Source organism: Panicum hallii, chromosome 9 (genome assembly GCF_002211085.1).
Source record: "Panicum hallii strain FIL2 chromosome 9, PHallii_v3.1, whole genome shotgun sequence".
NCBI classification, from domain to species: domain Eukaryota; kingdom Viridiplantae; phylum Streptophyta; class Magnoliopsida; order Poales; family Poaceae; genus Panicum; species Panicum hallii.
Window position 1 is genome coordinate 4,300,071 of NC_038050.1, and position 23,889 is coordinate 4,323,959.

Below are 23,889 nucleotides of genomic sequence, written 5' to 3' on the forward strand. Positions count from 1 at the left end.
CCGTTCTGACTCTCACGACACGTCGACACCGGTGTGCATGCCGCCGTTTCCCCGTTCCGTTTCCCCGCGATGACCCATGGTATATGCCGGGAGGCCGAAAACGCACCAGGTTGTTGTCTGTCAGATAATGAAGTTCAGAGAATCCTTATAAAAAAAAAGTTCAGAGAATAGCCTGACTATCGCCGATCAAACTCAATATCTTCTCTTCCGTCGTGCGTCAAGTGTCATCTCTGAGTTCCTGACAGATGTTGAACCAGGAAAAAAGGTTGCACGCAAGAGATCTACTTTGGAAGCTAGGAGCCTAAGAGGTGAAATATCTCTCCAAGTGTGTGAAGATATTTGACAAGTATCTGAGATCAAATATCCGTCTGTAGCTGAGTGATGTTGACGAGTTTACAGCTCGCGGCCGCTTCCACTTTGGAATTCGGATCTTATCTATATATCTTGTCTGTTGTTTCTGAACTTTCTAGCACATGAAAACGATCTTGATCTGAGGCATCGATCAGGCCTTTCTACCAGTGACTTTCAGAAACACACAAACATCACTTGATGTTTCGGGACATTACAAGAACCACTTGATGACAACTACTATATATCTATCTATGATTACAGCTTTGGTACCTATGTTCAAAAGATCTACTACTGGCCGAAGCAATCGACTAGGATGGACAGGAAAGCGTCTTCCCGGACGAGCGCCGGCGCGCTACCGCCAGCAGCAGCAGCCTGCTTCTCGCTCTCGGCAGCGTCCATGACCGCGACACCACCGAGCGCTCGAACCCCATCACCGCAGCAGGGCCTCTGGGCGCCGCTGCTGCCCCCATCAGATCCAGACCGAGCCATCAACGCTCGCCGCGCGCTCGCGCCGAGCGACGCCACGGAGCTGAACGCCGCCGGCGCGCCGCCGGCCCGAACCATCCTCTCCCGCTCCAGCGTCCAAATATCGATCAGGCCCGACATCGCGGTGACCAGTAGAGTAGCACTAGCAGGAAGAGCACGAACAAGAACAAGAACAGCTGAGGTGATCAGTGCAGAAACGGAGGTGTTTTTGGGGACGGAAGTGGCACGAAGATCGGCCCACCCCATTTATAGAGACATAGAGTTGTTGCTTTGTGCTGTCCATGGACATGGATTCGGTGGGAATCCGGGCGTGCTTCCATGCCCGGCACACAGAATGGAGCTGCCTGCCGCCGGTGTGAGCGCGCGTCACTGATCAACTCAGCTTGCGTGCCCACAGGCATCCGGTATCCGGGGCCCGGGGGAAGTAGCAGGAATCAGTGAGTTGCTATCCGTAACACGCGCCTCGACTCCATAGGGCCAGCCGTCGTAGGCAGTTTCAAGCTCGGTGCCGAGCCCGTGGGTGGAGTCGTGCGATTACCGTGGGCTTGATGGCAGCCGGTGTGGCCCGGTGCGACATATTTGTCGTGGACTGACTGACTATTCTGCTGATGTTGCTATCCCTGACCAAACTTTTCTTTTCCGTGGAATTCCTTGTCTTATATGGTAACCGATGTCGGTGTCGTGGGCTGCAATCGTTGCGCGATAAGAATGATGGGCCGCAAGCTGGCATGCTGATGGGCCTATCTGGATCCGCACCAGAACTCTCCTGAAGCCCATGCTGCCAGCGGAAGCCTGATTAGACTTGTCTGAACGGAGACCATGGATGCCAGCCAACCCAACGCGCGTGGCGGAAACCTGACTAGACGGCCGGCGGCGCGCGCGCTCCAGATCGCCGCTGGCGCCGGTTGCTGCTCCGGCCGCCATCGCTACCCTCTCGATGGCTTCCGCACGGTGGTGCTCCTAAGTCCGACGTGGCTACGTGGTGGCTCCATCCATCGGGTCCGGCCATGTACAAACGCTCCGGTGGCGCCTCCCCGGCCAATCACTTTCCTCCTCGGCGCGGGAGCGGGGCCCGGCGGCTCCTGACAACGTATTTATGAGCGCCGGCAGCAAGCCGGGGAGCGGACGCGGTGGACCTGGCGACGCCATGAGTACGAATCGCTGGGGTTGATGGGGATATTTGGATCGGCGTTCATGATACAATCATGAGCAGTGGTGTTAGCCTTGATGACGAGCAACTTTTCTTTTCTTTTTTTAAAAAAGAGAGAAAATCCTGACACGACGTTAGAGCAGGCAGGATGAGAGTCAAACGATGTGGTTTTCTCTGCGTCACGTAGGATTTGACTTTTCTGAATGAGGACATTTCTACTATCAAATCCAAGTCAAAATTTCGGACACAGTTGAGGCTGCTGTAATGCCAGAGTCACTCCATGCATGCGTGCACGCAGCAGAGACAATTTGACACCATCACGCATTCATTAGGCCCAACAATCATCGACTGTTTGGATGGATGACTGTTTTGGTTCATTGGCGTTTATTTTATCTCGGATATTTCGATACCACTTGGAAAGATTAAGTATAAATTAAATATAAAACTAATTGCATAAGTCTAGAATTTATTCATGAGACGAAATCTAATTAATCTATAATTAGCATATATTTACATGAGCTAATCACGGACTAATTAGATTTAATAGATTCGTCTCGGCGAAACCTAGGGGTGATGGAATTTATTTTATCATTAATTTATATTTAATACTCCTAATTAGTATCTAAACATTTGATGCGATGAGACTTAAAATAATCCTTAGGAACCAACTACATTAGCAATTTAGCTTCTCGCAATCATTCGATGCAAATGTTTGTTCACATCGTATTCGCCCTCAACCTTCGTTGTTCTTGCCGTTGCTGTTGCCGCCTGCCAGCGTGCCATCGAGCTCTCGCGGGCGTCTCTCACAAAATCGCACGCCAACTCAAAAGAACAGCCACGCCACCTGTTGCCTGAACACATCCAACTCTGTCGTCGATAGAACAATTCCCTTTCCAGATACAGCACAGCGAAATGCACCAAGAAACTACCACCTCAACAACTCTGTCGTCGATAAGCTTTACAAGTGACACCACAATACAAAATTTGGAACTAACAGCAGCACCCACAAAAAGGTCAGCATAAGTTAGGAAGCAGGAAATTAAAGTCACAGCAGGATTCGCTTTTTTAACCAATTGTCACATGATTAACCTTCAATTTTGCTGCTTAATGCTAGCAGTAAAGCTAAAAGAGGCAAAAGAAAATCGTCTGGAATGGAAGCTCAAAGAAAACCGCAGCTAGTAGACCATGTCATCTGAAACCGGCACGATTGAAATTACCATGTATTTAAATCGGTGAATTCATCACAACACCACAACAGACACTAGAGAATTCAACAACAAAACTGAAACGTGTTGGAATCACCTATCATCATGCTATTCATGTTGCAACAATCATACAAGTGAGCGAGTGTACTACATGGTCAATGGAGCCAATTTACAAACAAGTCCATGGAAAGGATGCACCTCAAAATAATTAGCTGGTACATATAGATCTCAAAAAATCTACAAACATAAAAGCAGCATGCCTAGGAAAAGGGGAAAAAGAAGAATGAAGAAACATAAAAGCAGCATGCCTACCAACAAGTATTGCTCTTTGATGCCAAGCAGAGATATTTGGTTGCAAAAGCAATATGCAGAAGCACCTTGATATTGCTTCTTCTATCCTCCTCTCAGTTACACTCTCGCCTCCTTCCCTCTATATTTATGAAGTAGCTGCAATAGCCATAAACTGGAATCCTCTAATACTACATTTATGCATCCTCAGGCATACATGATAGCCTCTCTTCCTCAAGAAATGACGAGTCCAGAAATTTCGCAACAAATGCCCATAACCTGTAGACATCCTCAAAATTTGTAAGGAACCCAAGAGAAGCAGTGACCACTTCTGTCCCAATAATAGCATTTTTGCTATTTTTCTTTTCACGGCGACCGTTTGCTGCTGGTGAGGAAGAGCTAAGCCCCACATCAACCGCATCATGTTTCTGGTTGTCCGTGAGGCGTATATGACTTAGAAACCCAACACCCAATGAGAGGCCTTCTTTTTCTGCTAGCTTCTGTACAATTTCGGGATTGATCAGTGAGGTTCCAGTGTTGCAGTCCTTTATGTTGAATGCAACTGCTGCACCTCGATCATATCTGATCTTCGGACCATATATATAGACAAGGGGTACCACCTTGCCATCCCCCGAATCAGGTAACCGGAGCTGCAATAGTGAGGTCACCAACCAATTGATCAGATATCGCAACCTAAGTGTGGTCTTACGAAGTCCAAGCATGTTCACATGATCAAGATGCTTGCAGATAATTTCAGGCTCTTTCCTGCCATCATGAGGTTCATCATAGTCACTGTATGCATCGCCGCCATCATCTGCCATTGCATACCCAGATGTTTCTCCAGCATCCGAATTACGACAGAGCCTACTATCATCCATAGTGAATGAAACCTTACGACCCATACTTTCCAATACTTCTACTCCAAAGAATCTTCCACCATTGAATCTCCCACTGTGTACTTCCCTCCTTCCCAGTAGACGAAAGTCACCTTCAGTTTCCCTTCTGATTGCACTCTCTCTGGTTTCTGCCTGACTTTCTGAGCAAATTTCCAAAGTGGAGCCGTTCTCACAGGTGGTACAACTCCCCAAAAAAGCAGCTGCACTGCCTTCAGCGGGACCATTGGCGTGAGAAAACTTTACGAACCTCTTGTTTCTTTTAGCATCCTTATCTTCTTCAATCTCACTAACAGGAATGAAATTCTTTATGCCATTATGTGAATGATATTCATCTGGAACCACCTTCGCAGGCCCTGACTCTAGTGATACCGACCTCACAGCTGCATCGAATGATATAACATGGTTGGCATGAAAAGGGCTCCTTGCCAGCTTCGATGGCACCTTTGGTGAGGCCTTCTTCACATTCTTCCTACCAGAAAACCAGGATGCTGACAATGGAGATCCCAATTTCCCCTTGCTTGATTGCTCTGAATGGTCTGAACCAAGTGGACTCTGGCCCAAATCAACCCAGAAGGAGTTCTCAGATAAGTCATCCTCACTGAACACAGGGCTCTTCATCACCTCCCCAACAGAAGCACTCTCACTCTCTTCATAGATTGTGCTGGCACCATCCCTATCTGAATTGTCCTGGTCCATTTCACTCTCAATCACCTCCCTCACCTGAGCTGACGAATATGCGCCCGAGAATGCAGGCAACTGGGATGCATGGTGACTGTTCGACGCTGACCCCTCCTCAATTGGAATGTTCGTATCATCCTCCAGCCAATCCAGGGCACCATCAAGCCCATCAACTGAATCACTAAGATACTGCGGAAAGACCGGCACAATCCGCACAATTCCCGCACCTGTATCCCTGCTCTGGCTCTGCAAGCACGCCATTACTGACTTCTTGATCAGCAAGCAGCCAAAACCAGTTGGGTCAGCCCCAAACACCCTATAAAATGACGCTATGATGAAGTCTGGCCGGAACAGCGACAGCCCCAGCGAGTCCATGTCCTTGGGCCCCAGAGCCCCAGCATCCAGCAGGACATGCCAGTGATTCTGCTGAGCCAATGCCATCCACTGATAAGAATATTTTGCCCCCGTCACCCTGGATTGCACAGGGAACACAAAAAGGCCAGTTGCGGAGTCCTTGCGCCGCCGCTTCTTGGTGGAGATCAGCTTCCGGAGCTCGGTGGTGCAGATCTTGAGCGTGGGCCACTTAAACCAGGCGGAGTATGCCTTGGCTCCCTTGTCCCGCGCGGCCTGCGCCATCCAATTCACTGACTGGGACTCATGGTCGAACATGGTGAGCAACCGCTTGTTGGTGCCGAAGGGGTAGCACTCTGCGAGCAGCCGGAATGCCGAGCCACGGCTGACCGTGAGGACGAGGCAGTACTCGGACTCGGGGATGTTGAGGTAATCCATAATGCGGGTCTTGATGTCGCGCTCGGCCTTCTCGGCGGTGCCGTAGAGCGCATGGTTGCTGAGGTTGGCGGTGATCTCCGAGAGAGTGAACGCCGCGGACGAGTCGGCAGGGTTGCAGCTCTGGAGGTAGGAGAAGAGACCGAAGCCGCAGTAGTCGAGGCATACCTTGTCCAGGTGCGGGTACTCGTCGGCGCGGAGGCGGTCCACGTCCGCGGCGGACGCGTACTTGGGGTACATGGCGAGGAACGTGGCGAGCGCCTCCACCAGCACGGGGAGCGCGTCCGGCGACTGGAACGCGCGGTCCGCGGCCACCGCCGTCGCGCGCAGGAAATCCCGCTGCGCCTGGAGCCTCGCCAGCGACCGCGACCGCCCCACCGACCCGTCCTCCGCAGCGTCCCCTCCATCGAAGAGCGCCTCGTCGCGGGACTTGGCGAGGCACCCATCCTCTGACGCCTCCTCCAGCGCCTTCACCAGCGCCTCCCGCAGCTTGCTCTCCTGCCGGCGCCGCCCGCCACGGGACCCCGCGCCGGCCCCACCCGGCGGCCGCCGCGGCGGGTGGTGCTTCTTGTCCAGGAGCAGCGCGGCGCAGTGGGACAGCAGCTTCCACAGATGAATGCCCGCGCCTCCGGGCCACCGAGCCGCCAGATCAGGATTCCCTCCGCCCGATCCATCCGTTCCGTCGCCGTTCCGGCCGCCGCCCGCCGCCCGCCGCTGCGGGTACATCGAAGTATCCAACCCTAGCGCCGCCACTAGAGTCGCGAGAGAGAGGGAGGGTCTTTTTTTGTTTTGAAACAAGAGGGAGGGAGGGTCGCGCGAGAGAGGAGAGAACGAACCGGCACGAGGAGTCTGGGATCGAATAGTAACAATTGGGTATTGTAATTTCATGCAACTCGAACGGCACTGTCACATGTGGAGACCGCGGGGACGGAAAGAAGCCGCCAAGCCGGGGCAGGCCACACTTTCTTCGGCTCATCGCGCCCAGTCCAGTTTCAATTTGCTCCGTTTGTTTGGTAATAGCATCTCCATCAGTTTGTTTCAAAAAATAATATCTCCATTAAATTACTCGTCCATCTCTCTAATAGGCCAATATCAAAAACTTATATTTTGGTGATTGGGGATGATTACCAATCCAATCCTCGATATCTAAATTTTTTTAGCAATCATCAAAACCCACCTCCCTCTAGCCTGAATGAAGGAAATTTATCCCTCTGCTCTATTTTGGTGATTGGATTTTGATGGTCAACCATTACAATAATACAAAATAGAAAAGTAGTTATTTGTAAAGGGTATTTTGGGTGTGTGAGGTATCAGTAATCCGTTGGAGATGCTCTAAGACAGTTCTAACTCTGGAAGTGCAAGCTAGTTAACTAGTTTCTATAGCAACCATATAGCGAGAAACTCCGTTAGAAAATTAAGCTACCCAACGCATAGTTTCTTCGAATGGATCTGTAATAAATGTTGCCGTGCTAGAGGGATTGCTGTGCTTGAGCTAGATCAGTGGACGCCTGAGTTGCTGCTGCTTGGTAGTTTTGGTGAGGGGCGGTGACAGCCGGACGGCTAATGCTGAAGCGGCTGCCGGATGCGATGCAGATGACAATCGTCGTGGATGCAGTAGCACCGCTGCGCACGGATGCGGGGATGCAGACGGCGAGCGGCTACAACGGCCAGCGGCTTGCCACGGACGCAGCAGCGGGACAGCTAGGGCGCGTTTGGTTTGCGGATGGCCACAGCCTGGCTCGCATGCCGCGTACAGGCCCGCTGTGGCCAGGCTCGCCAGGTGCTTGATTGGTTTGCGTACGCATGCATACAGGTCCGGTTCATACACTGTTCGGTCGCCTGCACATTTAGCGTAAAAGTAATTTCTTATGTCTGCACGTTCTCCCATGCGTACGCCCACGCCCTCGCGTTTGCACCAGCGGAAATGCCCGATTCCCTCGTTCCTCTAGAGCCTGGCCGAGAGGGGCCTTTTGCATGCGCGCAGCCTGGCCGAGGGGGTGGACCAGGAAACCAAACACGCGGAGTCTGCATCCGACGGGGCTGGTTGAGCTGCATGCAGCCAACCAAACACGCCCTATCTAATGGACACGGCGGGCACTGGGGCATGGGCAGCAAGCGGCTACGAGCCTACGACTGCTGGCAGCTCGTCAGTAGCCACGCCGGCAACAACGATGGTGGACCGTGGGCCCCACTGATGGAAACGGGGTTCGCCGAAATAGTGTTTTCGTCGGACAACGAAGGGCGTGTAGACACGGTTCCTCGATCAAGAAAACCGTTTCCTTCTTTTCTCTCTCTTTCATCGTTGTCATATTACCAAATTGTTTATGTGGCAACCTCATTAATGTTATGAAAACTATTCTAACAGAAGGGTTGGAACTGCTTCTAGAAGAGCTGCTTCAAAAGTCCTCCAGAAGGGCACGTTAATTGGAGCAGACCAACTCGGCTGCACGGAATGACGGAAGTAGAAGGAGGGGGCGTCCCATTCCAGGTTTTAGAGGGTGTTGGGATTGGTGGGACTTATTATAAGTCTCACCGATAAACTTCTAATAAATTTTTTTATTCAAATATAAAGGTTTATAGGTGAGATTTATGTTCATAAGCCCCATAATCCCATAAGTCCCTCCAATGAATACTTATGTGGCTTATTTTTTTATAGGTCCCACTAAAATATCCTATCTTTCCTCCCACTACATTTATCTCCCTCACCTACAGGGTATTAACGAGGGGTATAGAAAGTTCATTACCAACTGCAGAGACTTTTTATAAGCCGCTACAATCAAACACCTCTTTAAGCTTGTAATAAGTCCCTCCATATGATGGGTTTATAGATTTATAATAAACTCATCCAACCAAACACGCTCCTTAGTGGCGACTCCACATATTTTGGCTGTATTTTTGCCCGTCTGTAGATTTCCGTGTTCATTTACGAACTCAAAATAGTGTACAGAATATATCCCAGACTTGCCTTCACCTGGAAATAAAATCTGTACTGGATCCAAGCGATCTTTGGAGATAAATGATGCTGCATGCAGCATCCTTCATAGTTGTTACGGATTTTGCAATTGCTGGTGAGCAGATTAGTTACTGCTACCACAACAGTCTGCAGGTACCCTCCTGGTCCGGAAGATCCTGTATTTGTGTTTTTTTCACATGGGCCATGGCATTTTCTTTTATTTTCTCAAGCAAAAAAGGATGGTCAAATGCATTTGATTTTCCACATTTCTTAGTTCTCACTCACTTCGCTCACTTCATTCGTTTCAAATTGTAGTTCATTTTGCAAATCAAGATATATAACATTTGCTGTGTATATGGACACAATATATATCTAAATGCACAACAAAATTTATGCATAGATTTGTCAAAATGATCTACAATTTGCAACAGAGGAGTAAATGTTTACTCTTGGGACTGACTGAATATTCAGTTACGCTAAAAGGTGTCGTTTGGGGGAGAAGATTTTTTTTCTTTTGAGATTGCGTTTGCCGTTTTGTGGAGAAGATGGGAATTGGAAACGGGATGGGGTCACCGTTGGCCGTGGCAGGCAGATTCAAGCTCGGTTCCGAGCCCGTCCTGCGATTACCGTGGGCTCGTTGTCATGGACGATTCTGCTGCTCGTTGTCTTGATTGGTAACCGATGTCATTGCCGTGGGCCGGAATCGCTGTGCGATGAGCATGGTGGGCCGCAAGCTGGCATGCTGATTGGGCCTAACTGGATCCGCACCAGAACTCTCCTGAAGCCCAGAACGCATGCGCGAGATGCACGGCGCCATGGCGAGCTGGCGGCGTTGCTAGCGGAAACCCCACCCGCAACGCGCGCGCCGTGAAAGAAAGACGGCCGGCGGCGCGCGCGCTCCAGATCGCCGCTGGCGCCGGTTACTGCTCCGGCGGCCATCGCGTCCCTCAGTCCCAGGCTCCGGCCGCCATTGCTAATACCCTCTCGAGTCTCGACGGTTTTCCGCAGTATTGCTGCTGCGCTCTCGTCTCTTCAGCGCCGTCAATCGCCTCGAGAGATCAGGAAGCACCGCATCCAGGTTCTATCTCAAGCTACTGTATTTCAAGTTTCAACCCCATGCGGAGTACAGATAAGCATCCAACTAAATCTTGCTATAGTCCAAAAAACATATGATTCGCATGCTTCCAAAAGAGATCAAACCATGCACTCACAACTTTTATAGATTTCATTCCATGCCAAATATCAAATCCGTGCGCTTAATTACTTCATGAACATCGATCCAGGGGTCCGTTGATCCATCAATGGTCGGTTAGCGAAACCAAAAAGAAGATCCATCTCCCTGTGTCACAGGTATTTCAGGCTAAGTTCTTCCGGAGGCTCCATGCGCCAGTCCTGCCTCCCGAGGGAGATCTCCAGGCTCGGCGCGTACATGTCGTCTGCCAGCAGCTCCACGCTTGCAAAGGACGGAGAAGAAGAGCTCCCGGGGCTCGAGCATTTTGTAGCGACCGCTTCGGCACTTGCGTGCAGCCCCATAGCCAGGTGATGATTTGCCTCTTCTTGAGCTGCCTGATAATACATTACCATGAAAAAAATGCGTAAATAAATATAACATTTTTTTCTCCAAAGGAATACATGTGAATGCGACGCTGTCCCATATAATTTCAGAGCAATGGCATATACTTTTTCAGAGGAATAGTATACTTTTTAAATACTCCATATATGCCTATATATATATATGTCCTGATCTGTAGTATAGTGAACTACAGTGCCATGGCCTACTCAAACAGTATAGTGCAAATAAGGCGTACAGAAATGAAAGAGGTGCCTAGTCACATGTGGGTTGTATGCATGGTGGAATTACCAAAAAAATGACACAGATAAATTCCTGCGTGTGGACGTACCTGAGTATCATGCTGAAGCAGTGGTGGTGAGAAATTATGTCTCTGACACCGTTGCGCCGAGTCAACAATCGCAACACCTTTTTGCAGCACTCCTGCTGCGTGGTCAGTCCTGTGTGCTCAACAAATTAACAGAGAGCTCCTTATCAGTTTCGTGCAGTTGCCAGTAGTACAGTAGTACTTGCTATTAAAAAGTGAAACCCACTGTTAGCCATTTACTCCGTGGTCAGAGATGCAGGTTAACAGTCGCAGCAGGTCGTTACGCTACACACAGAAGATGGGTGTGTACTGTACACACAGAAGGCTGCGCACGCATCGCCGCGGAATAATAATGCTACTTCGGATTCTAAACCTTTGGGGTGCGTGCATGCATGTATGCATCATCATTGTGCAGCCACGCACGAGCAAGCTTCCATATTTCCTTGTAGCCTTGCTCCGTGCTGTCCAGTGCTAATGTACAGTGAAGGGCCGGCTCTGGTGCCTCAGCTCGCTCTGTGGTTGCTGTAGCATATGGGTGCCTCGATTTGTCCCTACCACGGCTGCTTCACTGAAGATGACTAGGAGGCCGGACACCCAAATTAACCTGGAACACGGTCCCATTGCCCCTCAACCGATCCATGTTTTTGCAATGCATGATGAGCACTGATCGAACATACTGTAACCCAGAATGCCAAGACAGCAGCACTAGCGCGAGACCTCGATCCGGCCCATGTCGTCTATGCGACTATGCACCTGCCTGTCGTTTTGCAGCAGCAAGCAGCATGCAGCTTCGTTCTTGCCTCGAGAGGCGTGTGGTTTGTGCTGAACCTAGACTCATAAACTTCCAATCAACTAAGTTCCATCCCGTCCAGCTGAATGACAGGCACAGATAGCTGGTGATCCCGTTCTGAGCTACGGAGTACTCCGCGTATAGGTCTCAACGGGTGACCATAAGACCGCATCAGTGAAGAAGTGTGGCCAGGAGTGTGACAGGGATGGTGAGCACTTCAGGACGGGGCGTGAATGCAGTGATGATGGCGCGGACGCGGACAAGGAGAAGCGTGCATGGATGCGTACCGACACGGGGAAGAGGTCGGCAGGGGGACATATGGGCTACAGCCTACAGCGAAAACACTAGTTGTCGCCCCGTCCATGCCTGGGATAAATATATATTTGTATATACTAATCCGGTTTTTTTTAATAAGAAATTAGGGGGTGGGTCGAGAACTGAGGTTCACTCTGGAGGCTGGAGACAAGATATTGCTCGCAGGAAAACACGGGGTATAGCAGGCATTTTTCTCTAGGACATAGTACTGCTGAATATTACTGCTGGTCAGGTCAAGTATAGCATCGATGGATTTTTAATACGCATAAAATGGAATATTAATTCGTTTAATATTTTTCTCAGAATCAGTACGGCAAGCAATGGTTATTTGAGAACTTTCTTCACGTGTTCCACCACTGGCCAATAAATTTGACAATCGCCTTTTCTGTTAGTCCTTTGTTAGACCAAATAAACATGTAGATGCAATAGTTGTTTTTTTTTGGCGGAGTTTGACTGTACAAATTTTTAAAGCTGGTTATTTTAGCTCCAAGAATTTGTGTCGGTGAAGTTATGGGACGGGGTACACCGAAAGGTATTTGGATGATGCATCTTGCTTTTGTTTCTAGACTAGAAATAAAGACTTAATAACATGTATTTTAGCCTACAAATTCTAAGTGAGATGTGAATGTGGGGGTTGGAAGCTTGCAGGCAAACGGGTCAGTATCTATACTCCAACACATACGGATGGTGAGGTGCTTGATAACATCAATATCAAGATCTACCAGACCAGGACCAGTCTCTCTTAAACTTTCATATGTGATCGAGAGCGTGTCCATGCATGTGCAATGGCCCTTTGAAGAAGCACATGCACGTATACCATAGTATGTATTGTTTTGAACCGAATCCATCTTCTTGTAATATAGTATAACATGCAATCTACTAGCTAGTATATTATATATAGTATAAAATATATATACTCGGCTTACTCCAAGAGCCTCTGTATTCTATCTTCTATACAACCCCACCATTTCTTGAGCAGGTGATCAGGCCTTTTGTTATTTACAAATGGCAAAAAAAAAAAAGAAGGAAAAAAATGATGCATGCCGTTGTCAAATAAAAATAAGCACATTTCATGCGCACACTGTCCTACTCCTGTCATTACGGCTAGCTATATAGGAGTACTAGTACTAGGTTCAATCAAAGGTTGTGATTTGACGAAGGGTATAGCAAAATTAATTGGTAAGAATTTTCGCTCCTACGAGTAGTCGAGTACGATAAATAAAGAACTTGTGTGCAAACTGGGATAACTTGAGCCTACTCAATCCAGAGATTTTTTGGAAAACAAAGTCACAAATCCTTGAAGCATTGTGAGTGCACATGCACTGCTTTTAGAAAATTTATTTAAACTAGGCAACATACGCGGACCAATTAGCTCTTGGTCAGACCAGAAGCTAGCGACTGTAAAACCCCGGGACAGCAGTAACAGCAGCAGACAGAGATAAGTGATGAAGGTGACATGCGGAGACAGACCTCGGGGGAATGGGTGGAGGAGGTGACGGTGCTGCCGCCAGTGGAGCAGTTGCTGGTGGCGCACAGAGGAAGTGAGCAGCGGAAGTAGTCGCCGCAGCAGGCGGCGCAGAGCCCGCCGAAGGAGAGCTGCAGATCCCAACCATGTCGTCACATGCTGCTGGCACTACTGGTATCACTACCACCCCACATCCAGCGGCAGCGGCACCACCACCTCCTCCTCCTCCTGCCGCCGCCGCCGCTTCCATCCCTGTCGCCGTCCTCTGCAGCGGCAACGCCTCGCCTGCGACCACAATGCTGGATCGATCGGACATTGCACACACGGCATGAAATAGGACTACACGTTCGTCCAGTTGTCCACATGATCTGCGTTAGCTTTGAGCTACTACATACCTGTGGCGATGTGTAACGATCTGTCTGTGCTCTTCACTGTCCTATACATCTGCAAATCAAGGGCGGGAAATTAAAACAGATTAGTTACCATGATGACCTGGTTAGTTTGTTGTGTCGCGTGTGTGCGAAGAAGTGTGCACGGTGAAAGTATCATGTGTGTCTTGTCCTCCTTCCATTGCGGCCAAGCTAGATGCCGTTCGTTTGTCACGTAGCATTTGACGACCAAGATTCACCAGTGACAAAGTAGTTTATTACCAATAGTAAGAACACCCATAAAAGTGGTGAAAAAAACAAAAGGAGCCCTCGCTCATGCAGCAAGATTCACGATGTTCTCTTTCCGCGCTTGTGTATCAGTGTACTCCTGGTGGTAGCTCATTATCCTATCCTGTATGTGCCATTCGTTTTTTCTAGTTGTCTTTCTGCACGTACCTGAAGGTGGCTCTTGACATGCGCCAGCGTCAGATCCTTGACGTTCATCAGCTCCAGCACCGACTTCGGAGTCGCTCCTGCCGGCAGTCAGGGACGGGCGGCCGCCACAAGGACGGATCGCGCGCGCGCCAGAAAGATCGTCAGAGAATTGAGCATGAATGAACAATAAGATGACGCGGAATAAGCAAAGGGGGAATAATGCAAGCATCTCATCAGATCATGCGAATTAATCCGTGGCGCGAATGGTATACGAGCTTACTCTCATGGCCGCCGAGGAGCTCAACGGCGTGCACGAAGCGCGCGTGGAGCGCGGTGGTCCAGCGCATCCGCGGCGCCCGGGATCTCCGCTTCGATCCGCCTGCCGGCAGGGACGCCCTGGTGGCCGCGCGCTTGAACGCGCATCCCTGCGGCTCGAGGTGGCCTCGGCGCCCGGCCGCGTTGCCGCCGTGCGCCGGCGTGCCGAGCCCCAGACTGAGGCCCGGGGGCTCCGCGCCGGGGCTAGGGTTTGCGAAGAACCCTACCTCGCCGCTTCCTTCATCAGCGTACGACGCCGTGCTTGGTTCTGGCGACGGAGGCTTCGCCAGAGCTGGCGCGTCACTAGCAGCGGCCGACGAGGAGGCTGGCGGGCTTATCCGGAGGGAGAGATTCGGCAGGTTCCTTTGCAGCATTGGAGGAGGATCAAGCAATGGAAAAGGTCACAGCCTTGCAGCTCAACCTCAGCGATCAAATGGAATGGAGGACGGACTCCAAAAACTCCTAGCCAATCCACTACTACTTGGGATCAGGCGATCATATACTTCTTGAATCAAGCCGAGGCCATGGAGGGTAGGAAGGAGCTATATCAGCGGTGGTCCGCCCGGTGATCAAAGAAGAGGAAAGAAGATGGTAGAAAGAGAGAGAGGAAAGGAGACGAGGAGAGAGATGGCAAAGTCAGGTCAGTGGTACAGTCACTGAGAAAGAGAAAGAGAGAGGTGTGGGGGTAGTGGTGGATTTGAGCAAAGTGGCAAGTGAAAAGGAGCGAGAGAGAGAGAGGGGGGAAAGGAGGAGAGCCTGGGGGGTAGTGATGAGGGGCAAAAGAAGATGTGGTGATTAGGTCATGAGTGGTGTATGATTTGGTCCCTTGGGAATGCTGCTTAAAGAAGGGTGAACTGGTGCAGTATGTAAGCTTTGGAGGGGCAGGGCGTATAAGCTGAAGGTACTGGTGGTACTTGAAGGCCATAATGGCGCTACAGTCGCTGTTCCTGGCCTGCTTCGTTCATGTGCAATCTGACACGGGAACGTATGAACTGTAGTGGTGTGCGGTGAATGTTCAAAACGTAGCTCGTCTCTCTCGTACCATGATGTTTTCAGGTGGATGGATTACTTTATTTATACTCTACCTGCAGCTGAATGGAGGTGGGAGAAGAGAATGTCTTTTTCTCATGAAATTAAAACAGCTTATTTTATGTTAGCAATGGTGTTAAATAATGTGAATGATATGTAGTAGGTCATTTCTTTAATTTTATCTGATGCCAAATTTACTACAGTAATCTTCATGGGATGAAGGTAAATAGTACTCATCACTTTTGTAGACGTTAGCGGTCAAAGTCCAGGAGATAAACACTATATATGCTAGGACAATAAAACACAACAGATAAGTGTGTCCTGTCGTGTGGGCTCCAATTCTGGCCTTCACACAGTCCTGCCAGTGTATATTTACTTATTTAGTGTGGTTTTGGATGGAGATCCTATAGCTAGTACTACATATATGGGGCTATCACATATGCTTTATTCAGCCAAAACCCAACAGTAGATGGATGATTTAGAGATTGCCTAGCACTATTGACGAGCCGAGATGGTCTTATCTGCTGGTGACTGGTGAAGGAGCCAGAGCCAGTGCGAACCACAAGGTAACACATGGTACGGTAGTAGGGTCTGACACCATTCCAAGCCAACACCCATTGCGCTGCAAAGATAGGTCTAGCCTTTTGGTAGATCTCTGAATGATCTGCAAGCTAGCTGCAGTGCAGGACCGAGGGAGAAGGTGTAAAACCGCGCTGAAGATCGGCGGCCTCTTTGGGGCCTTGGGGGTGCACGTTTTCAAATAGCAGAGGCGTAATGAGCCCCCGGGCGGGCGTCCCGGGCGAGGGCGCCGGCCGGGGATCTTTCCATATTCATGAAAGGGAAAAGGGCCCTCTCGTTCCCGTCCGCCGTGGCCGCTGCCCGCTCCCCGCTGCTGCCGCCCCGGGCGGCCGGCCGGCTGCAGGGCGTAGTGAATGTGGTGGAATGCGACGGCACGACGCGGAGCACTCCGATCCGCCGCGCGCTGCGCTGCTGCTGGTACGAGCGAGAGCCAGAGCGAGAGGGATGGAGACTTGGAGAGTGACACGAGAGGAGAGTTGTTGCTTGTGGTGTAGCAGCTAGCCATAGGTCGCAGGACGATAAGGTGTAGTTGTCCATCCTCGCTCCTTCACCTAGCTCGCTCGCTCAGCAAGCAAAGGCCGTATGCTTTTGGAGGTTCGACGCTCGAGAGGCCTACTAAACCGACAGGAATACCGGATGCGGCGGTTTGATTTGCCGACTGTTGAAAGTGCGAAAGATGCCGTATTTGGATTTTGGAGAATCTAAACACCGCCCGAGGATTGCATGCGTTTGTTTTTTTTTCTTTGAAGAAAAATTGCATGCGTTTGTGAACTGTGCACCTGAAGATGTCATGGCCGGCCGGCGGCGAGCAATCCGCTCTGCCGATTCAGCACGCACGTGTGGCAGTCACGTGAGCGCGAGGGATCGATAATATATACTCCATCCACGGCCGGTCGATCGCTCAGGGGAATGAGTGAGCGTATCTAAACAAGGGGAGGGCTAGGGAGGCAAAAGTACGGCCCCTACATTCCAATCTCGTCGTCTTCACATAACCTAATCTAATCACCCAACCAGCCCCCAATAAGCAAACCCGGCCGCCCCCCGGAAAGCACCAGCGGAAGAGAACAACAAGGACTGCCAGCCCTCGCGGCCGGCACCAAGGCGAAAAGAGGCGCCCGGCGTACGGCGATTCTCCCGACCGCCGCGCGCGCGCCGCGCTGGGCCGTAGCGCGGTGGCACGCGCGCGCGCGGCCGGGGAGGTGGCAACAAGCGGGAGGAACTTCTCGAGGCGGCTAAACAAATGGGGGGCCGGGCGAGGGGGAATTTTGATCCCCGTTGTTTAATCCGGGTCAGCGCCTAACGCGGCGTGTTCCTCGCGCAAAAGTTGGCGTGGCTTTTCGATGGATCTATCGGCCCCGCCTGCTCGCACGGGGCCCCGTGCACGTACTGCGAGCGTTAATGGTAGTGCGGCTACTAGCTCGAGCCGCATGCATGCGCCTGTGCGCGCGGTGTTGGTATGTGCGTGCCGCGATCTTGGTCCGGGGCGCCGCGGGTACGCCGGCCGGGATTTCTTTACTCGGTGTTACGAGTCGGTAGTAGCCCTGCCTGCCTGCTTGTTTGCTGCCTGCTGGTAGTAGCAGTGGAGTAGTGTCGAGTGTACTGTACTTTCCAGTCTACGCTGCTGGCATGTCGTCTCGAGGAATACGTTCGTACTGGTGGTGTAGTGGTACGTGTTCACTGCGTGCGAATGAGCATGTTGCCCGGGGGCAAACGGCATTGTTCCGAGCAGTCAAAAGTCGGTACTGAAAAGCGCCACAGCGAACCGGGGGGGCTATGCGCCTGACTGCTGCCATCTCTTAGCCAGGTAAAGGTAAAACCTATGCGTGCTACATGCACGATGCATGTTCGTGGGACTCTAGGGCCATGCATGTCTAGTTCACAAAGAGGCAATGATAGCAAGTGTGCTGAGTTGGGCACTTGCAGTGCAAAATAAGTGCCCCTTGGTAGTGGGAGCACCGGAATCAGAGAGTGCCGCTCGTGTGTGACTCCACTGATCAATTCGAGACTCTGCGCCTCTGCGTATGCCCAGCCGGCCAGCCCATTGTTCACTCCTGCTCGCATGAATGCATGGTGATCGTCTCGTGTCGATCGTGCACTAGAAACCTGAGATCGTCACCCTTGCAATGCAAGGCTCCCAGGGAAGTAACAATACACGCCCTGCACTATATGTTGCGTTCGTCTCCCAGGTCCCAATTATTCGCGCCGTGCGCGCCGCCTGCGCGTACTCGGTGGCGTGCGTGGACCTCGCCTAGGACTAGGAGCCCCGTGTGGTCTCCGCCCTGCATTGCCCTGTGTGAACTGTGAAGTGATCCCCCCCTTCCTTCCTCTCTTCCAAAGCCGCAGTGGCCGCAGTGGTCGGTGCCGGGCAGTGGGCACGTACTGGCCGAGCGCGACGTGGTGGTGGTGGCCTGGCCTCCAAAAGCTGCCGCGCCGCGCTAGCCACGGCCGCGGTGGGAGCGCATGATTGACCGGCCGCCCCGCCCCGGCGGCCCAGCTCGTCCGTCCGTCCGGCCGCGGTTCCCGGCGCGGGGGCGCCCAACGGCCAGCCGAGGTGGCCCGTGGCCCCCGGAGGTGAGGTGGTTCCGTTTCACGGCCGTTCGCTGCCTTTCTCCCTGCGATCATTGCGAGCTCCGCTTGCTTACGATATGCCGTCGGGCCGGCCGGGTGATTGGGGGCGGACCACGGCCCGGAAATCCATGATGATTTCTCCGCTGCTGGTGGCTGGGGCTGGTACCCTGACAGGGTTTGAGGCTGAGGGGACTGCGCTAGCCGAACTCCGGCCGGTGTCAGCTGATTGAGGCCAGGCGAGCAGCAGCGGGTGTGACAAGGCCACGGAGTTTTGTTGGGTTGGGGTCGGGGTTACGCGACAACAGGCGCGCGTCCAAGGAGTAGCGGCCGAGCGCAGGACAGGACTACAGGAGCTGCGCGTCAGGTGTTTCGCAGAGGACGCGTACGTCACGAACCGTTCTTCCTTGCAGACTGATCGGCAAAACTTCACTTTCGTAAAGCTGGCTGTTTTGCCAAGACAGGCTAGGCTGTAACTGAGCCGTCTGCAATCCACTGCAAACAGAAGTACTTGCATCTCGGATCATTAGTGTTCCTAAAAGGCTTGCAAAGTTACTTTATATAATTTTTTTACATATAATTAGCGCTTCTCCAGCGAGCTCGAGAAGAATAGCGTGCACAGTAGCTTTGAAAATTTAAACCTTCTCGAGAGGGTCTCTTGTCACGGCATCTTATGTAAGAATACGATTCAGTGATGAGTGATGTGGCATGCCAATTGACCAGTGACCAGCAGCTCAGCTTCGTAGCCAAAGGTCCGGTCCGGTTTTTTTTTTGAGATTATAAGCTCTTTTTCGTATCTACTATTCTGGTGGTTTTTTAAGAAAGGGCCGAGTGCTTCACAAGTTTAGGCCCATCAGTCCATGTCCATCGCAAGTGCAAAAAAGCCCACGCAGCATACCCCGGCGGCGGCATACTTCTTAGCTCGACGCGTCCACTCGAGCCCAATTACCCCCACTGCTCGTCGTCTCTCACCAATCTCGGGCGCCTCGGCCTCGCCGCTGCACAGACGCCGGAGACGACGGCGGCGGCGACGAGATGACGGTGTTCCACTTCCTCAACTGCGCCTTCCTCACCTTCGGGCCCCATGTCGTCTACTACTCCGCCACCCCCCTGTAAATCCCTTCCCCACTTCCTTGCTCTCCTTCTCTGTCTGACTGTCTGTGAGATCCGTTTCCTAAACACGCGAGATCTGCTTGTATCGAGCGATCTGGGCGCTTTGCTGCGTGATCTGCACGGAGAAGCACGGACGCATGATGGCGCGCGTTATCGCTGTGGTTCGGCTTGCGGGATGTGGTTTTAGGCAGTGCAATTGCAGTGAATTTTGCTCAGTCGAGTTGGGTTGACATGGGACTAGTTACGTGGTGCTAGCGAACTTATGCTTCACTGTTCGTTGGGATTCACCGAGTCACGAGTGGATTGTGGTGTTCGAATCGAAGCTGGTTAGCTGATCATTTTTACTACCTGTACCTGTCAAGTAAGCTAACTTCATGCCTACAATTTTTTCGTGGGTTGGGTGGGGAATATGATCAAGTGGAAGACTCTGGTGAGCTACATGTTAGCAATATGAATGACGCTACTGGCTGTATGGAATGACTCATGAATATTATGATTGTCAAGAACTTAATGCTATGTCGAAGTAAATACTAACTGGATCTATATTTCATCGCTCATCTAATGCGACAGTCACATCCAGTTCAACTAAACCCTGCTTATTTTACAACTGTCACCCACTGGAGCATGAGAGCATCTACCCATGATCAATGGAACATTTAAATAAGTTAGATGAATTCTTCGCTAAGTTTCATCTGAATTTATACCCTAGTTGGCCTAGTTTATCTGAACATAGATCAAAACAGCATTCTCCATCCATTGGTTCCTTGGACTACACATTCTTATCCATTCATTCATTGCAGGTCAGAATATGATACCATTGGCACTTCTGTAAAAGCGGCTGCTGTTTATCTTGGAACTGCGCTTGTAAAGGTCAGAAAACAATCCAGGATTCTTATATCTTGTGAAATTTAAAATGACAAAGAGGTTACATCTAGTGCACAATCATAATTAGGTGCAATCATGGGAAAACATATCTCTTTATCTGGGCACCAAATAACATGAAGAATTCCAGAAGGAAATAAAAAGTAGATGTGGATTGTGGATTATGGATTATGGAGTTATTCTAGAACCTTCAACATTTTCAACTTCAAAATAAATATGCCAGATGAAACATAGCTAAGGAAAAAGTAATTTTACTGTGGACACTGGATAGTAATACCAGCCCTTTTTTCCTTTGATTTATCTTTGTGGTGTATTCACATTTTAATTACTCTTACGTCTTAATACGGAGTGGCAAAACTCGAAACGTCGTACATATGTTATATGATTTGAGGGGCTTTACCTAGTTTTTTTATATTTCTTTTTGTGTCAGTTTGATCTATGGACCAATTTTTTGTTATCAGTTCACCTAGTTGTGCTTTGAAATATATCTCCCAATGAGAAATTTGGAGTGTACCATGATTCTTAAGCTAAATCATTTACCATTCATGGATCTGTTACCCATTTGATTTTGTTATGTTGGCCTCTTTGTATGTACTTTTCTAGTTCATATTTTACCTGACACCCTTTTCAGTAATTTTCTTATTAATAAGTTTAACATAATTCTGCAACATATATGCCCTTTTGACTTTTGGAGACAAACTTTTTCCTTGAGGGTTAACATGATGCATAACAGACATTTTTTTTTCTGTGACTGCTTTTGAAGTTATTGGGTATTTCTCGAGTTCAATTCTATGTAGTTTATTCTGTATGGTATGAACTGGTTTTTCTCCCTGTCATACAGTTTTCTTTGTATTGTTATTCCATAGAGTTAAGCAGGCAAGTTCATACATTTAATGTTCTGATGTTTCCAAGTTAAATTGTTTGAAGTTTTTGTTCTTAACATACAGTGGATGATTGCTTTACTGTTCTATTTCTATGCCTGCTATTATAATCAATTCAGTGACGAAGTTAGTTAATCGGTTGCTAACATTGATTTATCCTATTTGGCAGCTTGTTTGCTTAGCAACATTGCTCAAAGTACCTGAGAATGATAGCTTTGATCCCTATCAGGTATATTTGCTGCACTTCCTTGGCACACAAAATATACTTTGATACCATGTTCTTGGTGTCCTCTAATATATCCTGTTATTTCAATTTGCAGGAGTTAATGAAAGTTTTTATTGGGTTCATAGATGTAGCTGGACTATATTTTGCTTTGACACAGTTGACTCACAGGAACATCTCTCAGAATCATAAGTTCCAGGCTGTTGGTCTTGGTAAGTACAGAGTTCTCACTGAGTCGTATCAAATTGTCAAACTGTGTCCATGGGGACATTTGTTCTTTCATCTAGTTTTTGCATCTCCATTGTGTGCCTTTCCTATTTTCCCTTGCATACTATGTGCTAAAAAATATCTGCTTAGCCTTTTCTACATCTGCCATCTTGAATTGTGCTGAAATTAGTTTTCCATGACATGGCCTTGGTTTGGATACAAAAGCTCACTTAGACATATTGGTTGCTGACGGTGGTTACCAGAAATTTTACATCAGCTCCTTTTGTTTGGTACTCTGCATAATTATTGTGGAACACTGAGAGGTTTTAGCCTTTTCCTAGCTATGATAACTTTGTTGTGACTTATCATCGATGTGTTGGATGTTTTGGGGTTTTCAGGTTGGGCTTTTGCTGATTCAGTTCTGCACCGACTGGCACCTCTCTGGATTGGGGCAAGAGGGCTTGAATTTACATGGGAGTACATATTTCAAGGAATCGAAGCAAATGCTAATCTTGTATGCCACCCGATAGTGTCAGATTCCTTGTTTTGAAGAGAGCAACTTCCTAGTGCTACAACTCATGATGCTTATTTAACATAGTTTGACATGGCTGCTGATTTGTGTTTTCCTACAGGTGATGACCCTCTCCCTTGCTGCATTAGGATCATTGATGTGGCTTAGGAAGAACAAGCCTAGGACATTGGTTCCAATAATTTATGCTTGTGCTTTGCTCTTGGCAACAATGCCATCTATCACCAGGTAAAGCATCCTTATCATGCTCCACTTTGTTTATGCTCTTATTTTCCCTTTTTTCTGAAATAAAAATGATTTATTACGAGAAATAATGAACTTTAGGTGTGTATGTCTACCTTTGTTGTTATCTATATCTGTAGATTATTCTAGCGTGATTGTGTTAACTTGAGATTAGAAGACTCTGTTGCTGCTGCTGTCGATCTGTATGAACTCGGGAAGACTATCTGAGCTCATAACCCCTTTAACACCATGCTTTACACCTGGTCAATGAGATATCATGGTACTTGATGTCCAGTTCAGAACATTTCTTATATATTCCTTATTCAGATTTTTCCTTAACCCTCAGCAGGTCATAATTTGTAAGTATTGATTTTTCTTGACTGTTGGATGCATCATCATTATGTGCAACAAGGTCCCAGAATACCTTGAACCTTTCTCTTACTACTTGTGAATCAAACTGAGTTCACCAAAAGGTGTCTGAATTAAGTATCCAGACGAAAGCTGTGTTTTGAGTTTTCTGTTGAACTACGATATATGAGTGTAGAACTGTAGATTTATTAATTGAACTTAGCCTTTGGGGGTTATGTTCTTTCTTGTTAACAATATGGTGGACTACACGTTTTATACTCATCAGTGATTGGAAACTATCATTCTTTACTCCTCACCTTTTGGTCGGATTGCTTATTTGGTTTGCTGGGGCTTGCACGTTCTGTGCTTTGTAGTTTTGCTTATCGTTCACTGGGCTAAACATGCTCACAAATATTGCAGTTACTTGAGAAGATCATTGGAGTGGCAGACACCGAAGGTGGTTGGCTTTGAGCTATTCTCCTCACTTGTGATGGCTTTCATCAGCTGGCAGCTGTTCTCAGCTTGTCAGAGACCGACATGACGAGTCAACGATACCAATGTCAATTTTACCAATGATTTGACGCTCTTGAAGATGCCTCCTGATGTACATCAGAAGAATTAGGATGATCCTTTGAGTTGAGCCCTTCGCTGAAACTTTTCTTGGTCTTCGGTTATAGAACATTTTACTTAGAATCATCTGTTGTGAGCTGTAGAGCAGAAACCCATGCCTCAAACGAGTGATTCTGTAACAGATGCTCTTCTAGGCATTTGAGCTGAAACATTTTTTTTAATCCTGCTGTGCATTTTAAGTCCTGTTCAATCACATCATCTAGCGTATAGATCATACAATTCAGATATCTCATCAGAATGCAAGTATAAAAACTTGGGTTGCATCTCTCCCTCCTCCTATGAAGTCGTACATGATCTGATTCGCAAGACGCGGGTGTTTTTTG

At 49.1% G+C, this 23,889-nt stretch overlaps 4 protein-coding genes across 4 annotated transcripts; 1 reads left to right on the top strand and 3 right to left on the bottom strand.

Moving 5' to 3' along the window:
• Window positions 1-123: 123 nt before the first annotated feature.
• On the bottom strand, window positions 124-1,279 carry LOC112877202. Its single transcript, XM_025941423.1, has one exon. It carries the CDS (start codon window positions 1,081-1,083, stop codon window positions 640-642), a length of 444 nt encoding a protein of 147 aa, XP_025797208.1. The 5' UTR covers window positions 1,084-1,279; the 3' UTR covers window positions 124-639.
• Window positions 1,280-3,360: 2,081 nt separating this feature from the next.
• Window positions 3,361-6,566, bottom strand: LOC112876902. Its single transcript, XM_025941081.1, has one exon. It carries the CDS (start codon window positions 6,564-6,566, stop codon window positions 3,678-3,680), a length of 2,889 nt encoding a protein of 962 aa, XP_025796866.1. The 3' UTR covers window positions 3,361-3,677.
• A 3,419-nt stretch (window positions 6,567-9,985) lies between these two features.
• LOC112876914 (probable transcription factor GLK2) lies at window positions 9,986-15,036 on the bottom strand. The gene is made up of 6 exons (XM_025941093.1): window positions 14,324-15,036; window positions 14,065-14,141; window positions 13,636-13,684; window positions 13,246-13,525; window positions 10,695-10,803; window positions 9,986-10,359 (listed from the first exon to the last, which is right to left on the bottom strand). Exons 1-6 carry the CDS (start codon window positions 14,730-14,732, stop codon window positions 10,138-10,140), a joined length of 1,146 nt encoding a protein of 381 aa, XP_025796878.1. The 5' UTR covers window positions 14,733-15,036; the 3' UTR covers window positions 9,986-10,137.
• Window positions 15,037-19,471: 4,435 nt separating this feature from the next.
• On the top strand, window positions 19,472-23,759 carry LOC112875426 (transmembrane protein 147). The gene is made up of 7 exons (XM_025939276.1): window positions 19,472-19,643; window positions 20,445-20,514; window positions 21,577-21,636; window positions 21,728-21,842; window positions 22,236-22,351; window positions 22,470-22,594; window positions 23,357-23,759. The coding sequence occupies exons 1-7, from the start codon at window positions 19,567-19,569 to the stop codon at window positions 23,475-23,477; spliced, it is 684 nt and encodes a 227-aa protein (XP_025795061.1). The 5' UTR covers window positions 19,472-19,566; the 3' UTR covers window positions 23,478-23,759.
• Window positions 23,760-23,889: the final 130 nt, after the last annotated feature.

Excerpts from the sequence above, each read along its gene's own strand:
- LOC112877202 (XM_025941423.1), bottom strand. The coding sequence starts at position 1,083 with ATGGGGTGGGCCGATCTTCGTGCCACTTCCGTCCCCAAAAACACCTCC.
- LOC112876902 (XM_025941081.1), bottom strand. The coding sequence starts at position 6,566 with ATGTACCCGCAGCGGCGGGCGGCGGGCGGCGGCCGGAACGGCGACGGA.
- LOC112876914 (XM_025941093.1), bottom strand. The coding sequence starts at position 14,732 with ATGCTGCAAAGGAACCTGCCGAATCTCTCCCTCCGGATAAGCCCGCCA. Across the intron at positions 14,142-14,323 it reads GCTCCTCGGCGGCCATGAGA|GAGCGACTCCGAAGTCGGTG; the intron begins GTAAGCTCGTAT and ends GACTGCCGGCAG. Across the intron at positions 13,685-14,064 it reads ATGTCAAGAGCCACCTTCAG|ATGTATAGGACAGTGAAGAG; the intron begins GTACGTGCAGAA and ends CTTGATTTGCAG.
- LOC112875426 (XM_025939276.1), top strand. The coding sequence starts at position 19,567 with ATGACGGTGTTCCACTTCCTCAACTGCGCCTTCCTCACCTTCGGGCCC. Across the intron at positions 19,644-20,444 it reads TACTACTCCGCCACCCCCCT|GTCAGAATATGATACCATTG; the intron begins GTAAATCCCTTC and ends CATTCATTGCAG. Across the intron at positions 22,352-22,469 it reads TCGAAGCAAATGCTAATCTT|GTGATGACCCTCTCCCTTGC; the intron begins GTATGCCACCCG and ends GTTTTCCTACAG.